This window comes from Neovison vison, chromosome 3 (assembly GCF_020171115.1).
Source record: "Neovison vison isolate M4711 chromosome 3, ASM_NN_V1, whole genome shotgun sequence".
NCBI classification, from domain to species: Eukaryota; Metazoa; Chordata; class Mammalia; order Carnivora; family Mustelidae; genus Neogale; species Neogale vison.
Genome location: NC_058093.1, coordinates 178,170,138 through 178,189,207, shown reverse-complemented (window position 1 = coordinate 178,189,207; position 19,070 = coordinate 178,170,138). Strand labels below are relative to the sequence as shown.

The following is a 19,070-nucleotide window of genomic DNA, read 5'->3' as shown; positions in this document are numbered from 1 at the left end:
TACCACTTATTCATATCCATTGAACAATGTTATTATGTAGTTTTGCTAATATGTAATTTATTTTCATGCATTATTAAACTTTTTGCAAACACATCATTGATTATTTAGCTAACCACAATTTAGGCTTTCCTTTTCTATCATAGATTTATCTTTTTTCCTAAATAGTCATGCTTCAGGGGGCTGAGCAATTAACTTCCAATATAATTATATTTGCATAGTAATACATAGCACTTAAAGGTTTCTGAATACTTACTATTTTAGCATGCACATTGTCTATCAATTTTTACATCTCTCACTGTTATTACATTAAATCTTAAAGGCAAATATGCTTAATGCATTAGGTATGAAGTTTTGTTAAGATACAAACAAAACATGATTTAGTTTAACTGTTGCCATTTCATCCATCTCAGTCTCCAAGGCCAGGTTGAAAGATCTTTGAAGGATTCCATGAAACAAGGTGAGGTTGAAAGACCTTTGAAGGATTCCATGAAGACGTGATACTGGGTATCAGAGTAAATTAAGCTGATAGTTTTTTTTTTATAAACATATAATGTATTGTTAGCCCCAGGGGTACAGGTCTGTGAATCGCCAGGTTTACACACTTCACAGCACTCCCCATAGCACATACCCTGCCCAATATCCATAACCCCAACCACTCCCTCCCCCCGGCAACCCTCAGTTTGTTTTGTGAGATTAAGAGTCACTTATGGTTTGTCTCCCTCCCGAGCCCATCTTGTTTCATTATTCTTTTCCTACCCCCAAACCACCCATGTTGCATCTCCACATCTCCACTTCCTCATATCAGGAAGATCATATGATAGTTGTCTTTCTCTGATTGACTTATTTCGCTAAGCATAATACCCTCTAGTTCCATCCATGTCGTCGCAAATAGCAAGATTTCATTTCTTTTGATGGCTGCATTGTATTCCATTGTATATGTATACCACATCTTCTTTATCCATTCATCTGTTGATGGACATCTAGGTTCTTTCCGTAGTTTGGCTACTGTGGACATTGCTGCTATAAACATTCAGGGGCATGTGCCCCTTTGGATCATTTATATCTTTAGGGTAAATACCCAGTAGTGCAATTGCTGGGTCGTAGTGTAGCTCTGTTTTCAACTTTCTGAGGAACCTCCATGCTGTTTTCCAGAGTGGTTGCACCAGCTTCCACTCCCACCAACAGTGTAGGAGGGTTTCCCTTTCTCCACATCCTCGCCTAAGCTGGTAGATTTTTATTCCTCAGAAGATTACCTTTCTCCTTTCTGCATGTGACAGCGTCATGCTAAAAAATGTAGCATACATATCTATATCTCATATTTATAAATAATAACTAAAATCTTTAAACTTAACATTTTATGTCTAATAGGAAGGATCTCTCAAAAAGAAATTAAGAGAAAGTAGAACACTAATGAAAAACAGAAATTTGTAACACACAAAAAAACCCCCCACAATAATAAACTAATTAAGGTAATGGAATTTCTAAGTAAGGGTTGAACTAGAAAGTCTTCAAGGGAAGTCTGCCTAAGATAAGGAGTAGGCTTGATTCTTCCCAGACTCCAAATCTGATTGCATCAGGACTGAGTTAGGACATTCTGAATCATGGCTTTCACGTTGGTCCTTTATATTCTTTGACTCTCAAGATTTTTATATTTCACAAGATGCTTCAGACTTCCAAGCCCCACATCATTCCCCAGCTACTTCTGTTTAGAAATCATCCACTCGGGCCCCCTGGGTGGCTCAGTTGTTACACATCTGCCTTCTACTCAGGTTATGATCCCAGGGTCCTGCAGTCCAATCCCGCAATGGGCTCCTTGCTCGGTGGGGAGCCTGCTTCTCCCTCTCCCTCTCCCTCTCCCTCTGCTGCTCCTCCTGCTTGTGTTCTTGCTCTCTCTTTCTCTCAAATAAATAAATAAAATCTTTAAAAATAAAAAAATTAGAAAATCATCCATGGGTTACTGTCCTTAGTGGCACAGGTGAGTTTTGGTTTTGTCTGTTGGTTGTAGAGACCCAGTTTTGTGGGTGACAACCCACTTTATTGAACCTTTTCACTAGTTAAGGATAACATAGTGATCACACGTGGGCATCACATAAGTTGTAGGAAGCCGTATGTTAAATTTTACCCATTTTTATCCGTGGCAATTGAGAGAACTTTATATGTGTTGATTTGTTCTGCTTTGTTTTCTGCAGAAACGCTCCAGAGGCCAGGTGCTGTTTGATAAAGTATGTGAACATCTGAATTTGCTAGAAAAAGACTATTTTGGGCTTACGTATCGAGATGCTGAAAACCAGAAGGTGAGTGATTAAAAGCAATACAAAACGTAGGTCTCGAACTGCTCGTTACTGTAAGAGAGGGAAGGAAAACTAAATCGGTATATCGTTTTCTCTGTTCCACTCCTCTATTTCCTCCTTTCAGTCCCTAAATGCTGCTAATTGCCTTATTTCTTCATGAAAGATATTATTGATGACTGCCTTTAATCTTGAATATTCTAGAAAGAGAAATTTCGTTTTTCACACGAGTTATTTATGGTTCTAGGAAAGCATTTTATATGGTACTTTTTTTGGATGATGTATTTTAGTGAATTTGAGCCCATGAAAATCAAATACGTTGACTCTTACATAGAAAACTTGTTCCCTGACTGCTGTCCTGTTCCTAATTCATCTTAGTATGTATGCTTCCATATTCTTACAAAATCGGAATATGACATGGGTCATTTGCTGACTGGAGCCTTGTCTAATGTATTCAGCAGGTATTTAATGTTTAATTTAATACTTCTATAGACGCTTACACCTGAGTAATGCAGTCTGCTCGGGGCTTTGCCTCACTAATTCCCACTACTACCTGAAAAATAAAGAAGAGGAAATTGTTCCTTTGTGTTCGTGTGAGGAACTAAGTCAAAGAAATTTTGCTCATAGATGTTATTTGTTTTGATGTTGTGCAATGAATCATACTTAATGCCTACCCAATTCACTGAACAATGTCTAACTTCGTTATTGAGCATCTGAGTTTCCTGATGAGGAAAATAATAAATTTCAAGCAGGTGTTTGTTAGGCAAGTGCCTAAGAATCTATAGCCATGGAAATCACTTTGTGGGCCTGAATGGCCAGGACATCAGTGGACATTATGTATCTTTTTTTTTTTTTTTTTTTTTTAAGATTTTATTTACTTATTTGACAGAGATCACAAGTAGGCAGAGAAGCAGGTGGGGGGGGGGAGCAGGCTCCCTGCTGAGCAGAGAGCCTGATGTGGGGCTCAATCCCAGGACCCTGAGATCATGACCTGAGCCGGAGGCAGAGGCTTAACCCACTGAGCCACCCAGGCACCCTGGACATTATATATCTTTAATTCATTCTAGTAACTTCTTTGAACATTGAATTCCACTGTTATTTTTTTTCTCCTCTGTTGCTGTACTAGCTGGAATCTTTGAAGGTAGTGTTGTAAAAGAAAGGAATTTTGTCACGCATGAATTGTGCATGCACACACACATTCTCTCATTAGGTTCGTGCCTGGGCCCTCACAGGGCCTGCTGAAGAGCACCAGCTGTGGGGGAAGGACCCAGCTTGGAGGGCCAGCCAGTAACCATGCACTTTGAAATACGCTTAGTACGTGATCATCATCAAGTTGTTTTTATTCTTCTCCGGTTCAAATTCAAACTGTCATTTCCTTTTCAGAATTGGCTGGACCCTGCTAAGGAAATAAAAAAACAGATTCGAAGTAAGTTCTTTTGGATTATTTTACATGGTGATGTGAAGATTTTCAGAGAGCAGGGTTGTCTGAATTGGTGGCCCCTACCCACACGGCTAGTGTGACTACAGTATTTTTTAAAAGACAGATTAAGATCTCAGATTTTATCTCTGACAGGTTGGTCTAGCTTAAATCCCCATTTTTAATCATCGCAGCTTGGGAATTAAATGACTATGACATTTGACCTGTTCCCTGCATGTTCCCAGAATGTGCGATACGATTTAATCAAGTGATGCTCCAGTTGGCAATTAACCATTTAAAAGCTCCCAACGTAATTATTAATGTTAAATTAAGCCTAACTGCCACAAAAGTAGAAAAGTCAAGCTAAAGGTGGTAGTTAGAGAATGGTTTAGAAATGGAATAACAAGTCAGATAGAAATTTACTATCTGGTGACAACCTCTTTCCTTGGTCCCTAAAGGCAAGTTAAGAAATCCATGTTTCCAGCAATTGCAAGGGCAACCCACAAAACTGAAACACAGGTAGCTAGTAAGTACAAGACAAGTTGCTGAATCTTACTAACCATTTAGTGCACATTAGAACAAGATAACATTTTTCACTTATTCAGGTTAACGGAGATTTAAAAGTTTATTGATGCACTGCACTAGCAACTATGGACACAGCTAATAGAAGGATAAGTTGGAGAGTTTCAGCATTAAATATTTGTTAATTTAATATTTTATGTGTTATTTAATATGGTTAGTATATAATTCAATATTAAATTTAATATTAATAATAAATATTCAGTGTTTATTAAAATTTAAAATGTGCTTATTCTTTGACCCTTAATTTTATTTGTACAGATTCATCCAGCATATGTATAAGAGGGGAGGATATACATATGTGTACATGCATGAAAATTTATTATAATATTGTTTGCAATAGTAGAAAACTAGAAGCAACTTAAATATCCATTTATAAAGAATGGATTAAATCAGTCATGGAATAACCATACCTTGAAATACTAAGCAACTATTAATAGAATGAGGTAGAATGTGTTTCAGTTCTCATTAGTGGGACAAGTGACATCTGCTTTAAAGAAGTTGTGTGTATATATATATATATATTTATATACACACACACACATACACACACATACATACATATGCATGTATATATGTAATAAATTTTGGAAGAGCACAAAAGCTGTCAGTAGTAAGTACCTCCAGAAGTGGTACCACAGTATATGGGGTTAAGAAAGAGGAATTTTTTTTTTATTTTAACCCTTTTCTGTAGCTCTTTTACTATCGACATGGATAATCTTTATTACTCTAAATAACTAGTTAATTTTTAAAGTGATTTTTTTGTCAATAAACTTGATAAATTTTTCCAACAACTAAATCTAGTTGAAGAATAAATTAAAGAGCAATACGTTAATGAGAATTTCATGCCCATGGAAGTTTTCAACAATTTCCTATTAAAAAAGAGCAAGTATTTCCATTGCCTTTGAATGTGTTGAAATATCAAAACACATCAAGTACTAATAACAAGTGGTAGTGAGCATTTTGAAATGGCTTAATAGAAGATAGTATCTCCAAAAAAAAAAAAAAGCTCTCCTTCTAGATGTTACAGAAACTGATGGTTATGTATACAACTAAAACATCTTTACCACATTTTTGAGAGAAATTTTATAATCAAGTTAGATAGAAATAAATTGGAATTGAAATCAGGGACAGCTCCAGATGTGAAAACACTCCTTCTTTTTGTTCCAAGAGCCCTAATAAAAAATGTAAGATGATGAATATGTTCTAAGAATCCTTCTATGGATTTACTCAAAGCAGATGTGGTGAATATCTATCCTATTGCGTTGTGTGCATAAAGTTCTCTGTAGTCATCTAATTAATGAAATGCTGTTTCTTACTTGGGTGATTGATAATTGCCATTCCTTTGAAAATATAAATATCTGGGATAAATCACAATATTGGCAGAAGAAAAGCTATATAAATGTTAGTTTTTTTATCTGTTGTTAATGGAATTCTTTTTTTCCCCTTCACTTCCCATTTATCCTATCTCCCACCTTCTGTCCTATCTCCCACCCTGAAATCATGACCTGAGCTGAAACCAAGAGTAGGACTCTTAATCCACTGAGCCATCCAGGTGTCCCTCCTACCTTCTTTTCTAAGAGAAGAAAGAGGACAATCAGACCATGAGATTTAAAGGATAGTTTCATCAGGTAGATTAGGCTAACGATAACATAAAGAGAACTGAGTGACAGTCCTGAAAATAAAGGAGGAAGCAAGGACAATTGCAATTTTTTAATTGAATTTGGTTACTTTTATCTGTATTCCTTATTGTTACCCATGCACCCAAATGCCCTCTTTCTGTAAAATTTACATTCTACCAAGGCAGAGAACTATTATCCTATCTAACAGAATTATTGTACCATCACCTCCTTTTCCTAAATATAAATGATAACAGGGAAACACAGATCAAAACCACAATGAGATATCACCTCACCCCGTCAGAAAGGCTAAAATCAAAAAGACAATAGGAGGGACTGGGTGGCTCAGTCTGATAAGTATCCAACTCTCGATTTTTGGCTCAGGTCACAATCTCAGGGTCATGAGATTGAGTTCTTTAATTCTCGCTCTCCCTCTCCTCCTGTCCCTTCCCCATCCACTACCCACTACCAACAAACAAGTGTTGGTGAGGATGTGGAGAAAAGGAACCCTTGTGCACTGATGGTGGGAATGTAAGTTGGTGTACCCACTATGGAAAACAGTATGGAGATTCCTCAAAAAATTAAAAACGGAAATACCGTACGATCTAGTAATTCCACCACTGGGTATTTACCCAAAGAAAATCAAAATAGTAATTTAAAAAGACGTATACACCCCTGTGTTTATTGCAGCATTATTTATAATAACCAAGATAATGGAAGCAGCCAAAGTATCAATAGATGAATGGATGAAGAAGCTGTGGCGGAATACTACTCAGCCATAAAAAAGAATAAGATTTGCCATTTGCAACAACATGGACTGACCTAGAGGGTACTGTGCTGAGTGAAATAAAGCAAACAGAGAAAGAGAAATATCCTATGATTTCACTTATGTGTGGAATCTGAGAAACAAAACCAAAAAAAGCAGAAACAGATCCGCAAATACAGAGGACAAACTTATAGCTACCGGGGATTGGTGGGGGAGGGATGGGCAAAGATGAGTGAAAGGGGGAGTGGAAGATACAAGACTTCCAGTTATGGAATGAGTAAGTCACAGAGATGAAAGATAGAGCTTGAGGAATATAGTCAGTGGTATTGTGATAGTGTTGTATGGTGGTGCATGGCAGTTAGGCCTGGGAGTACAGCATAATGTCTGGAGTTGTCAAATCACTATGTTGTACATTGGAAACTAGTATAACTAGTCAACTGTACTTCTGTTGATATGTGTGTGTATATTTAGACACACTTGTATAAATGATTAAAGGATATTTCCTTTCTTTTCCTGCTGTTGATGCGTAGAATATCTCTAGAATGAGATCTTCAAGAGAATGGCGATCAACCTGATAAAGCTTTTAAGTTGCAAACAGATGAGAAATAGAAAATTCTGAAACTGAAGAGTTTGCTCTTAGGAGAAAAAATTACAATGCTAGTCATTTTCTATGCAGACTCAGATGTTTAAATTTCTAAATATACTGTATTTTAATATAAATATGATATAATTTCATAATATGGAGTATATGATTTATATACGTATGTAATAATTTATAGTAATTTTATGCTGCGAATGCAGCATACTTAAAGTTTCCAAGATTTGGCAGCCATACAATACTAAAATTAGAATTTTTTACAAGAATGGACTCTCTTCGGTTTCATAGTTTCCCATCATAAAATTGTGACTTGAAATCCTGTATCGGCATACAGGAATATTATTTTAATGCATTCACGTGGTTTCATTTCCTGTGTCTATCCAGGGCCACCATCTGAGCAGATTAGGGTTTGCAAGCCCATTCATTGCATAACCATGCCTTCCCACTCAGTTTATTTCTGTCAGAATCTTTATGGGGATATACATTTGAACTTTAATCTGCCTCTCATTAATTTCAAATCTTGTGCCTTTTTTAACTAGATTTTTTCCTGATTAGGGTGTAGACTGTAGTTTTTGAAACTTCCCACTCTTTAAAAATAATACCCCACAAACCTTGCAGTTGTTTGGGTTATAACCTCATGAAAATGGATTTCTTGGGATTAGTGATTTTCATAGTATGGTTCCCAAGCCCACCTATACTCAAACCACAAGGGGGTTGATTAAAACCACAATTCTAGGCCATATTTCCCAATCTCTGGAATGAAAGTTTCTGGGTGGAGCCTAGAAATGGACATTTTTAGCAAGTACCTCAGATTCTTAAACCAACTATAGTTTGAAATTCCTTTTCCTGCCCTGAGGATTTTGCTTTGAACTATCTTTCTTATAATCCCCCCCCCTTTTTTTTAAACATTTTATTTATTTGGGGCACCTGGGTGGCTCAGTCGTTAAGCGGCTACCTTCAGCTCAGGTCATGATCCCAGGGTCCTGGGATCAGGCCCCACGTTGGGCTCCCTGCTCAGTGGGAAGCCTGCTTCTCCCTCTCCTACTCCCTTGCCTGTGTTCCCTTTCTTTCTCTATCAGATAAATAAAATCTTTTTTTAAAAAGTTATTTATTTTAGAGACAGAGAATGGGTGCACGTGCAAACGGTGGAGCAGCAGATGGGGGAGGGAGAGAGAATCTGAAGCTGATCCAGCCCTAAGTGCACATCTGGATGTGCGGCTCAGTCCCACCATCGGGAGATCATTACCTGAGCCAAAACCAAGAGTCTGACGCTTAACCAACCGAGCCACCCGGGCACCCCTCTTTATTATACTTTTATTATGTCAAAGTTTATCTTGAATTTATTATGAGATTGTTTAATTATATTGATCAACCAATCACTGGGTTCAGGGCATACTTTGGAAATGTATGATGTATAGAATGTATGTATAGAATGATGTATAGTATGTATGTATAATGTCTAGAAATGACAAAAGAGCAATACATCCATTTCCCATAACTAATCCGTTAATTTTCATTCCAGTTGCTTGGGGGGAAAGCCCGCTCTCATTTATGAACCTCACCATTGGCAAGCAGTAAAGGGAACCACGTTAGCAGAAAGTGCCTAGGAATCAATAGGAAAATAAAACGAGATCAGACCCTTTTGTGATTAACAAAAGGACCTGGAAAAATCATCACTAGAAATATATGAGATTGAGGGATAACTTAACAATTCTTAGCGCCTATGTTTCAGGAATATTTTCTGAGTGATTTAAAAATGATAACAAGCAACCAGTGATACGTGGCTTTATGCCAGTTTTTATAAGCTACCTCAGGCAGTGATCCTGCTGTGTGGAATTTTAAGTGGATTATGAGTAGTCGTGTTGAGAATAAACTAGACTAATAAATGTAACCATGCTGCTTATGACAGAATCACAGGTAACCTGTGCAGCTAAGTATTTGCCTCATACTCAAGAGAATAGCTCAAAGAAAGAAGCTGGTACTCAGAATTCTACCCCTTTCTTCGGAATGCTTGCAAACCACTCATGGAGCAAATGGAGTTTCCAGAAGTCATTTAATGGGGAGGAGGGAGTGTTGGGCATCTTAGGGGGATAGTTGAGGCTCTTAAATCACAGAGAGAAAGGAAGTGGCTACAGCTCATGGTATAGATGAAAGGCCTCCTGTATGGAAGCCAAGGAGACTGGGAGGAGTTTCTCAGTAGCGCCTTCCAAATACAAGCAGCTCAGTGCTGTAGCCTTTTCCTGGTCATTGTGTGGGGAGAACAAATGTCCCGCGAAGGAACACCCAGACTTGAATGAGTTACCGCGTTAAAAGCCCAGAAAAAAAGAACGAAGTGAGTATGATGAGTTCAAGTAAGGATGAGGTGGAGAGAGAGTAAATGTAGAAAAGAAGAAAATGTTTCTCCATATTTATAGTGATAAACCATACACCAGTAGAGACCATATTAATAAAATGGAGAGCTTCAGAAGGCCTCATGGTGCTTCAGGTGTAAGTGGGGGCAGCACGGAGAGCCGGTGACTGTCCGCTGCCACCTGATTGATTGTTTTCCTTGTGGGAGAGGAGGCTGTAAGGAGAGGCCATGGGATCAAGAACAGCAGCACGTCAAGAGCACCCCTCCGAGTCCTGGGCTTATAAAGAGGGGGGAGAATTTGGGGAAGCACTGTTCATGCCTTCAGGCATCTCTCGAGTCAACATTTTCGCCAAGGAAGAAAATTTTCAGCAGCCTGGAAGCAGCTCACTTAAATATTCACAACAAACTTTCCCAGAAAACAAAAATATCTTGAAACTTTCCTTGACATGTATTATAATGGGATTTGACCTGTAATAACAAAGCAGAAAGGACAAAGCAAACGGGATGATGTCTGTACCGTTGCTATGTGAGCTATCTAGAATTTCAGAGCAGTAGAGCCAGTCAGTTCTGGACTTGACTGTCCGTATTATACCTGTCATTCACGTATTTTCCTCCTCTTCTAACGGCTTACCTTTGTCCCTGGGAATGGGAGGAAATGTAATCAATTTCCAGGTGAGTTAGAAGCACCAGTAATGGATTTGGGGCAAAGATTAAGGACTAGGTGAAGTTTCAAACATACCTGGATTTTGTTGAACTTGAGACTTTTCCCGTTTTCCACGGAGGAGCCAATGTTGCTGGGGAGTTAGTACTTGGAGTTAAGGCGGTTCTCACTATCATAATAATTACTAGAAAGGGATTTTCTGAGTTTTGATCCTTATTTTTCTCTCATCTCTGCAGGTGGTGCTTGGCACTTTTCATTTAATGTGAAATTTTACCCACCAGACCCCGCCCAGCTATCCGAAGATATCACCAGGTATTTGAAAGTTGGCTCTGAAAAAGGCAGGCTTCTCCTTATTCTCTGGGGAAGGGCATGCTTACATCTGGGAACCTTTCAGTCATCCATGCCAGAAATGGCAAACCAAAGGCAACGGAGCAAGAGCAAACATCTGATGAGAAGATTTGCCAAATCGTATCTGTTCACAGTTGAATCTTGGGTGCTAAGCTGCTACTTCCGTCTGTCTGACCTTGGCGGGAAAACTTGCAGAACTGAGATACTGTCATCCACCCACCACCGTCAAATTGGATGGGATTCAGCCTTACGTGATACGGCAGTTCCTAGTGTTCCTGCTCTAAAACTCAGAGTAAAAATGTGTCTTTGGATGCTTCTGCTGTTTATATAACCAGTCTGATAGGCGACAGCTATTTTAAAAAATCAGGCACCAAAGGCACACAGAGGAGAGTTTACTTTCTCTGCCCTGTGTGTACAGGAAAAATGATTCATTCATTTGGGGGAAGGAAGACTGAAGAAAGGAAACTAACGTAAAAATATCCTGGTGCAGGGACTTGAGCTTTGAGTGTGCGGGGAGATCCCTTTAGGAGGCTATCCTGGGTTTGCCATGTGTTCTAGGCTCCTTCACATCCTACTTTGGAACTGCTGACTTTTTCACCCTGCTTGGTAGTAAGTTTACAGCCAATCAGAGTGACATTGTGCAGTGCGTACCGAATTTTCTGCGTAAGCCTCACGTGCTTCTTGGAGGGCTTTCCAGAAAAGGGGAATTATTCCAAACCGCTCCAGTCACTGGCTAGGAGTAAAAATAGTTCCAGCAGACGTATTAGGCAAAGAGTAAAAGAAATAGTTACAAAGGATTTCTTTTATATTTTTTTTTAAATCTAGGAAAATGGATGACTTCTTATTTAAAAATACTTTTAATAATATTGAAGAACCACTTAATTGTGGCTAATTTATTGGTTATAGAGCCACATATACCTGACATGCGATGCATGGTTCCTTTCTATTTGTGCAAGGTTTGCAGAGTCTGTGGAATGTGTAGAAACTTCTGTATCTGTATTATGTGGAGTTTTTTTATATCAGCTTAAAATCACATTTGAAGGGGGCCTTAAGACTTGAATCATTGTCTTCATCTTCAGCAGATTAACAGTTTATTTCATATATGAACGGTGCAAGGATATTTTATTGTTATACCTATATCCTGGGGCATGAAGGGTATTTTTTGTTTTTTTGGTTTTTTTTTGGTTTGGTTTTTTTTTTTTTTTTTTTTTTTTTTTAAGATTTTACTTACTTATTTGACAGAGAGAGAGAGAGATCACAAGTAGGCAGGGAGGCAGGCTCCTTGCTGAACAGAATGCCCAATGTGGGGCTCAATCCCAGGACCCAGAGACCATGACCTGAGCCAAGGGCAGAGGCTTAATCCACTAAGCCACCCACGCGCCCCTATGAAGAGTATTATTAAGAGTTATCAACATTAGCACTTCCCTTGGAGTCTTCTGCAGTTAGTAGTCTGTCTAAATCTTGAAAAGCAAGAAGCAGAGAAGATAAGTCAGCTATCAGTGGCGATATCTGTATATCTTGGCCGCATTACGTGGAAAATATCTCTTACTCCTTGAGTATAAAGCTGTTTACTTGTAGGGATGAGGTGCTCAGATTTTAAAGTAGTAATTCTGCAGAGTTAGTCTTCATATCAGTTGGATTCTAGGAAGTTCTCTAAATAAAAAAATGAGGTAGTGATACGGCAGTTCCTAGTGGAACTGGAAGCGGGAGCGATTGTTTGTTATTATGAAGAGACCATGGCATCAGGAAGGCAGGAGTAGGTGCAGTTGCTGGTGGTCTAGCTGGTGAGTTAGCTGAAATCGGCCTCGCTCACGTGGCAGGATGCTTAACCGATGCAGCAAAATGACACTTCCTTAAGGCTGGTAGAGACTTAGTAATTGCATTTAGCTGCACCATTGTTCTATGATAATTCCCCCAACCAGAGATTTCAGGGAGTGTGTTGGGGGGAATCATTGATGTGGATTTTAAATGTTAGTTATTTTAAAAGACGTTAAAGAAATACGTCTTGAGGTTTCTTCTACTCGGTGCCATTAATAAATAAACTTATTTTTAATTTTATCTTTATTAATAATTAATAGTAATAATACTTTACTAATAAATAAAAATTATTAGGAGCATTGACTTGCCTCAAGGTGCCCTTTAATATTGTATTTTAGACCCAAGTATTTTCCCCTTACACCTAAAGCAAAGTAGAGATACTGGAAAATTGGTCCTAGTGCGATCATTCCCCAGGAAGGAATTGCTTACAGTGCGATTTGTACCAAGTGGCCTGTTTTTCTCCTGTCCTCATGCTGGATTTTTGCTTTGTCTTTTGGCTCCTGGAAGGTACTACCTCTGCCTACAACTGCGAGACGATATCGTGTCCGGAAGGCTGCCCTGCTCCTTTGTCACCCTGGCCCTGCTGGGCTCCTACACCGTCCAGTCCGAACTTGGAGACTACGACCCAGATGAATGTGGGAACGATTACATCAGTGAGTTCCGCTTTGCGCCAAACCACACGAAGGAACTGGAAGACAAAGTGATCGAGCTGCACAAGAGCCACAGGTTAGTGGCAGAAAGCTTGAGAACGTTTGTTTGGCTTGTGCTTTGATGGGTGAGCGTCCCTTGTATTACCTGCTCTTAACCAGGCTGCGTTTCAGGGACATGAAGGCTGGGACCGTAGCAGACGGAGGTTCTGTATTGTATATGGTTCTGGGGTAGTTACACTCTTCCTCCTTGTATTCTGGTGGTGGTTCTTGTTTAGAGAGAGAGAAAGAATGGGTAGAGGGGAGTGGGGGGAGGGTAGATGGAGAGTGAAAAAGAATCTTAAGCAGGCTCTACACTCAGTGCAGGCCCCGACATGGGGCTCGACCTCACGACCCTGAGATCATGACCTCAGCCGAAATCCAGAGTCAGACACTTAACTGACTGAGTCACCCAGTGACTTTAAAAGCCATTTCCTTGGGGCACCTGGGTGGTTCAGTCAGCTAAGCGGCTGCTTCAGCTCAGGTCATGATCCCAGGGTCCTGGGATCCAACCCCCATCAGGCTCCTCCTCAGTGGAAAGCCTGCTTCTCCCTCTCCCTCTGCTGCTCCACTGCTTTATACTTGCTCGCTCGCTCTCTCCCCACCTCTCTGTAAAATAAATAAAATCTTTAAAAAAAAATGAAAGCCATTGTTCCTGTTATTCTCTGCCACCCCCCTCAGAGCATGAATCTGCTGGTGCCTCTATGGGGTTTGCTTATGAGACAGCAAGGCTAAGTGGAAAATATTGCAGTCCTGCCAGGTAAAAGAAAAGCAGCATTGTGACTTTTTTTTCCCCCTTATCAGAGGAATGACGCCAGCAGAAGCAGAGATGCATTTCTTGGAAAATGCCAAAAAACTGTCCATGTATGGAGTTGATTTACATCATGCCAAGGTATGCATTTTTTAAACCCCAAACTTCCTATTTAATTTTCTTTAATACAGCATTGTTATTACTATAAGCTGGTGATTTTGTACTTCCATCATTAAAAACTTTGGGGATCCAAATCTGTGTTTGCTTTAAGGCCCACTCAGTGATAAGGCAAATTCAGCTCTCTGAGATTTTACTGAAGGGTTTGCTCTGCTTGTCTCAAACTCCCATCGCTCATGGCCTCAGCTGCTGAAAGCCTTAGTTAGGCAAAGCCTCAGTTTGCCCCTTGGTTCCGTTAGAAATTTATCTTCCCATAACAAGCTCCTAACACAGCCCCCTTTCCTGTCACGGTTTTATTTCCCACTTTGTGCCCACACGTGCCCTTTGCTTCTGCCAGATCCTGTCTCTGCGTCTTCCCTGAATATGCCCGTCCTTGCCTGAGCTGTCCTCTTCCTTTCTGTCTACCTGATCCAACCGTGGCCAGTTGTCCAAGACCCACCTGTCACATCTCTTATGTGCCAAGGACTGTTGGATGCCTCTGTTCTGGATGCTTCCCCGGGTGCTCTGCAAATTCACGTCAACTTTAGATAGCTCTCTCTAAAACTTAGGTTCTCTGACACATAATCAGTGCTTTGAAATAAGGTTGTCATTTTAGTTCAACTAAAATTAGGCCCCAAAGCTAAGGATTGCCTCGTTGTTTGGTGATGGGCGAAATGTCAAAGCTGTATCTTGGCCATAGAGTCTTTTGAAGTTGGAACTGGACTATAGGAGGAGGGTTGAGGTGGTGAGGCTGCATAAAACATTTGACTCCAGGTCGCACTTTCCCAGAATCTCTGTATTTTTTCCAGAGTGAAAGAGTGAGTATGTGGACTGTTCATGTGGTATTTGAGCAGCTGTGAGTAAAAGTACCGTAGAAGCACAGACAAGCCTTCTGAAAACTTCCTCCAAAGTGTACAAAATTTGTTAGGATCTTAGGAATGGATTCTGGTCTTTCAGTAACATCAAAAAAAAAAAAAAAAAAAGATCCGTGCTTGAAGTTCAAGGGTAGTTCCTTCTGATTTGGGCTATCAAGAGACTATCACTCCTATATTGGAACATGCCCTTATTACTGATGGACCAAGCAGTCACCCCTTTCATGGTTTGGGACCCAAAAGAACATGTAGGTAATAGCCTTTGAGGCATGTGAGTATCTGACACAGTCAAGGTTGGGGCCAAAAAATGAGGAGAATTTCAGCTGGCTCTGTTGAAGCATACATCTTGAGGACCCATGGGAGGGAAATCTGTGGTCCGTAGGCTCTACTGACGCTGCCCGTGGGGCCCTCCCTGGTTGGCTCTTAGAGAGCAGACCGGTCCACCCTGTATTGGAACAAGAAAATGGCGGCCATCAAGCACATATGAGTTTGATGGGTTCTGTCTGTGGATCATTTCGTACATCATACAGGGTGAGCACATTCAAAGCCCGAAGGCCTGAACACGAGCAAAATCTCGGAGACTTGGCTGGGACATCCTGGGGATGTGCCGGGACATTGACTGCCAAGCTTTTTGACATTTGTGTGTAATGACAACAGCAGGTGTAGCTCTGTTTACTTGCCAGTTCATTATTCTATTTTTTTTTTCACTTATTTTTCACTTGGATAAGAAAGTGTTTTATATTGTATGCTGTATAAGGCAGGAAGAGGATTTAAAAAAGAAAACGAGGACACACACGAAGATTGTTTTTCTCTTTGAGTTTTTCCCTAGGTGGCTAGCAGATAAGGGAACAAGAGGGAAATGAAGGTCGCCCGAAAATTTGAGTGAATTGAAAGCTATTTTTGAAGTTAGGTTGCACACGATGATTTCACTTACTGCCTGGGAAAAATAAACAAATAAAAGATGAGGGCTTATGTTTGGGAAGGGCAACTCAGGATTTATCAGTCTTCTTTTTTTTTTTTTTTTTTTTAAAGATTTTATTTATTTATATGACAGAGAGAGATCACAAGTAGGCAGAGAGGCAGGCAGAGAGAGGAGGAAGCAGGTCCCCCGCTGAGCAGAGAGCCCGATGCGGGGCTCGATCCCAGGACCCTGAGATCATGACCTAAGCCGAAGGCAGAGGCTTAACCCACTGAGCCACCCAGGCGCCCGATTTATCAGTGTTCTTATCAGTACAAATAAAATCACTTAACATTGCTGTAGCTGCTAAATTAAAATAGATCGCTGCTTTTTCATTCACTAATACAATTCGAAATCATGCCAATTAAAAAGAAGGAATTAAGGAAGCACAAATGCAGCCTATTTTAGGATTTCATCTGAATATTAAGTATAACGAATGTTCAGTTGTGGACTCCCATTTTCTCCGGCAGCCACAGTCCATCATTTCAAGAAGGAAATTTACTGAATTAAATTAGAGTGAATTTCCAGTTGTAAGTGAGAGGATTCTCTTCTGTGGATGGTATGAAAGGCCCTGAGCTTTAGCACCCATTTAGAAATTCTGAATTGTGATCTTGGACTCTGTGGCTCTGTATGAAGAATGAACAACATATTATGAGATGAAGGTCCCTTGTTTTGGAAAATCTGTCCTACATGCTTCATTTTTTTTTTCTTAGGAAGACTGTCTCTGCTCATTTGTCACTTACTGTCAGCCTGAGTAGGCTCAGTCAGAGTCATTTTACCTCATATGAGATTCTGAGATGTAGATAGGTAGGTCTAAATCCCTGCTGGATATCCCACGGACCGAGTGATAAGTGAACGACAGTGAAGTTGGAACAGTGGTTTTAAATTAAGGGACTAGTCCACTCATTTATTTTAATTATGATAGACTGAGACTATCCAGATCTTCCTTCCATGTTCCCCACTAAAGGGAGTATTAAATGTGTCAACATGGTGATAGGGAAACACACACATCCCCAAGAAAGAACGCCGTGACAGCTTTCAATACGAAAGATGTATCAAGGGGCGCCTGGGTGGCTCAGTCGTTAAGTGGCTGCCTTCAGCTCAGGTCATGATCCCAGGGTCCTGGGTTCGAGCTCCGCATCAGGCTGCCTGCTCGGCGGGAGGCCTGCTTCTCTTGCTCCCATTCCCTCTGCTTGCGTTCCCTCTCTCACTGTGTTTCTCTCTGTCAAATAAATAAAATCTTAAAAAATATATATATATATAGGATGGAAATTTAGATCTACACAAAGAAATGACACGCTTCAGAAATAGAAGGAATGAAGGCAAAGTAAAATATTAAAAAAAAAAAAAAAAGAAGGACATATCAAGCCAATGTCAGGACTGTGGGCTGTGGCAGAGGACTGGATATCCGAAGTATTTTTTTTTGGTCATTGCTGGTGGATTAATGAAGCGGAAACGTTCATCCAGTTTAAAACCCCACATATTCCTGACGTTCTCTGTCTTCATTTGCCCTCTCTTCTCACATGGAATGGCTGCTCTCAAGCAGCGTCCAGTCCTGAGCACGAGGGAGTGGGTGTTCACTGCCACCCCACGTGCTTGGGGTGCGCAGCTGATAACAATATGGGGACAGCAATATGGGGGACACACAGACGTGTGTGGTGGCGGCGAGCCCGAGACAAGCAGTCAGTGGGGGTTTCCTGCTCTTCTCCGTGAAGGATGCTGCTTTCTCATTATCCGGGGACACTAATGGACGATTTTAAAATAGATACTAGCGCAAGAGGCTCTAACTCCGTATTTATCTGGTAAAACAGAAAGCGAGTCAAGGAGCTTTTACTCCCAACAGCCCTCCCTCCATGCCTGCATTTTTGCTCATGGTACGGGAGGGTCACTGAGCAGCCCCCGGGGACAGATGACGCAGTTCCGAAGCCTCAATAGTGCCAGCTACACGTCGGCCTCAGGCTCTAGCTCTTCCATTGGCTCTTTCAGATTAAAGCCCTTGATAAATGGTCGGCAGTTTCTGGTCTTTGAATTCTCCTCAAATTTAATTACGCTGTAATATCCTGCCATCGAGTATTTCCACTTCTGTAGAGTAATTTCATATCTAATGGAGTGATCCATTTCCCCAGTGAAATACTTCATTTTAATCCAGTTAGAATCGTATTTGCAGACTTGCATTTCCCAGAGTTGGACTGAAATATTTATTTTTGATTCTGGAAATATTCGTTTTATGCCTTGCACCGACGAGATTTAGGAAGTAAATTCCCACAGTATGGATGAGTCAGAATCTCCTGTTTGGATGCTTCCATTTCCCTGTCCCCTCATCGCCGCTACAGAGGGACTCGGCGCCAGGGACAGTTGTGACGATTAATGTGACAAAAATCCTTTGCCTCTTAGGTGGCCCCTGCTTCTGACATCCAGTAAGACCAGGATGTGGAGATTGAGTCTCACAGTCCTGCCTTCTGTCCCTTATCCTCCCCAGGCAGGGTCACTGCACATGTTCCTTTGACCCCGATTTCTCCCAAATACAGCATTTAGGAGGCATTGGCTATCCATGCAATGTCTCCTGAGCTTTATATGACCTCTCCAATGACTTCCGAGACTTCTCATCCCACATCCCTAGAAAATGACCTAAAGATGAAACGTGCAAGTAGCAGACAATCCTGTTATAAATACAGGATGCTCCCACTTAAAAAAGAAAACTGGAGAGATACAGAGAATGTTTTTCTATTTATGTATGTGACTCAGTTCCCATTACGACTGGACAGTGTGTGTGTGTTAGAGACATGTTGGGGAAGTATGTTCCTACTTGAAAAGCCTATTTTATATTTGAATTTCTGACCTCAGTGGTGTATTAAAAAAAAAGATCAAGGCTCTTTTTCAATGGAACAAACTCCAAAATACTCATTAGAAAGGACAGGGCCTCTCCATTAGTACACATAGGAGTCGAAAGCCTTGCCTCTGGAACCAGGCTGCCCATAAATTCAGCTGGGGTGGGCACTTAACCTCAGCATGCTTTAAAAGTTTCCTCATCTGAGTGAAATAAGTCAAGAAGAGAAAGTCAGTTATCATGGTTTCACTTTTGGAGCATAAGGAAGAACACGGAGGACATGGGGAGATGGAGAGGAGAAGTGAGTTGGGGGAAATCGGAGGGGGAGATGAACCATGAGAAACTGTGGACTCTGAGAAACAAACTGAGGGTTTTG

General features: G+C 40.5%; 1 protein-coding gene across 10 annotated transcripts in view; it reads left to right on the top strand.

Annotated features, from left to right (window-relative positions):
- Positions 1 to 19,070, top strand: part of EPB41L3 (erythrocyte membrane protein band 4.1 like 3) — a 147,837-nt gene that overhangs the window by 94,377 nt on the left and 34,390 nt on the right. For all 10 annotated transcript variants that reach the window (XM_044243368.1, XM_044243362.1, XM_044243360.1 and 7 more), the window contains exons 4-8: positions 2,190 to 2,294; positions 3,672 to 3,714; positions 10,515 to 10,590; positions 12,952 to 13,170; positions 13,935 to 14,022. In XM_044243368.1, coding sequence (XP_044099303.1) covers positions 2,190 to 2,294; positions 3,672 to 3,714; positions 10,515 to 10,590; positions 12,952 to 13,170; positions 13,935 to 14,022 — 531 coding nt within the window. The remainder of the gene's footprint in view (positions 1 to 2,189; positions 2,295 to 3,671; positions 3,715 to 10,514; positions 10,591 to 12,951; positions 13,171 to 13,934; positions 14,023 to 19,070) is intronic.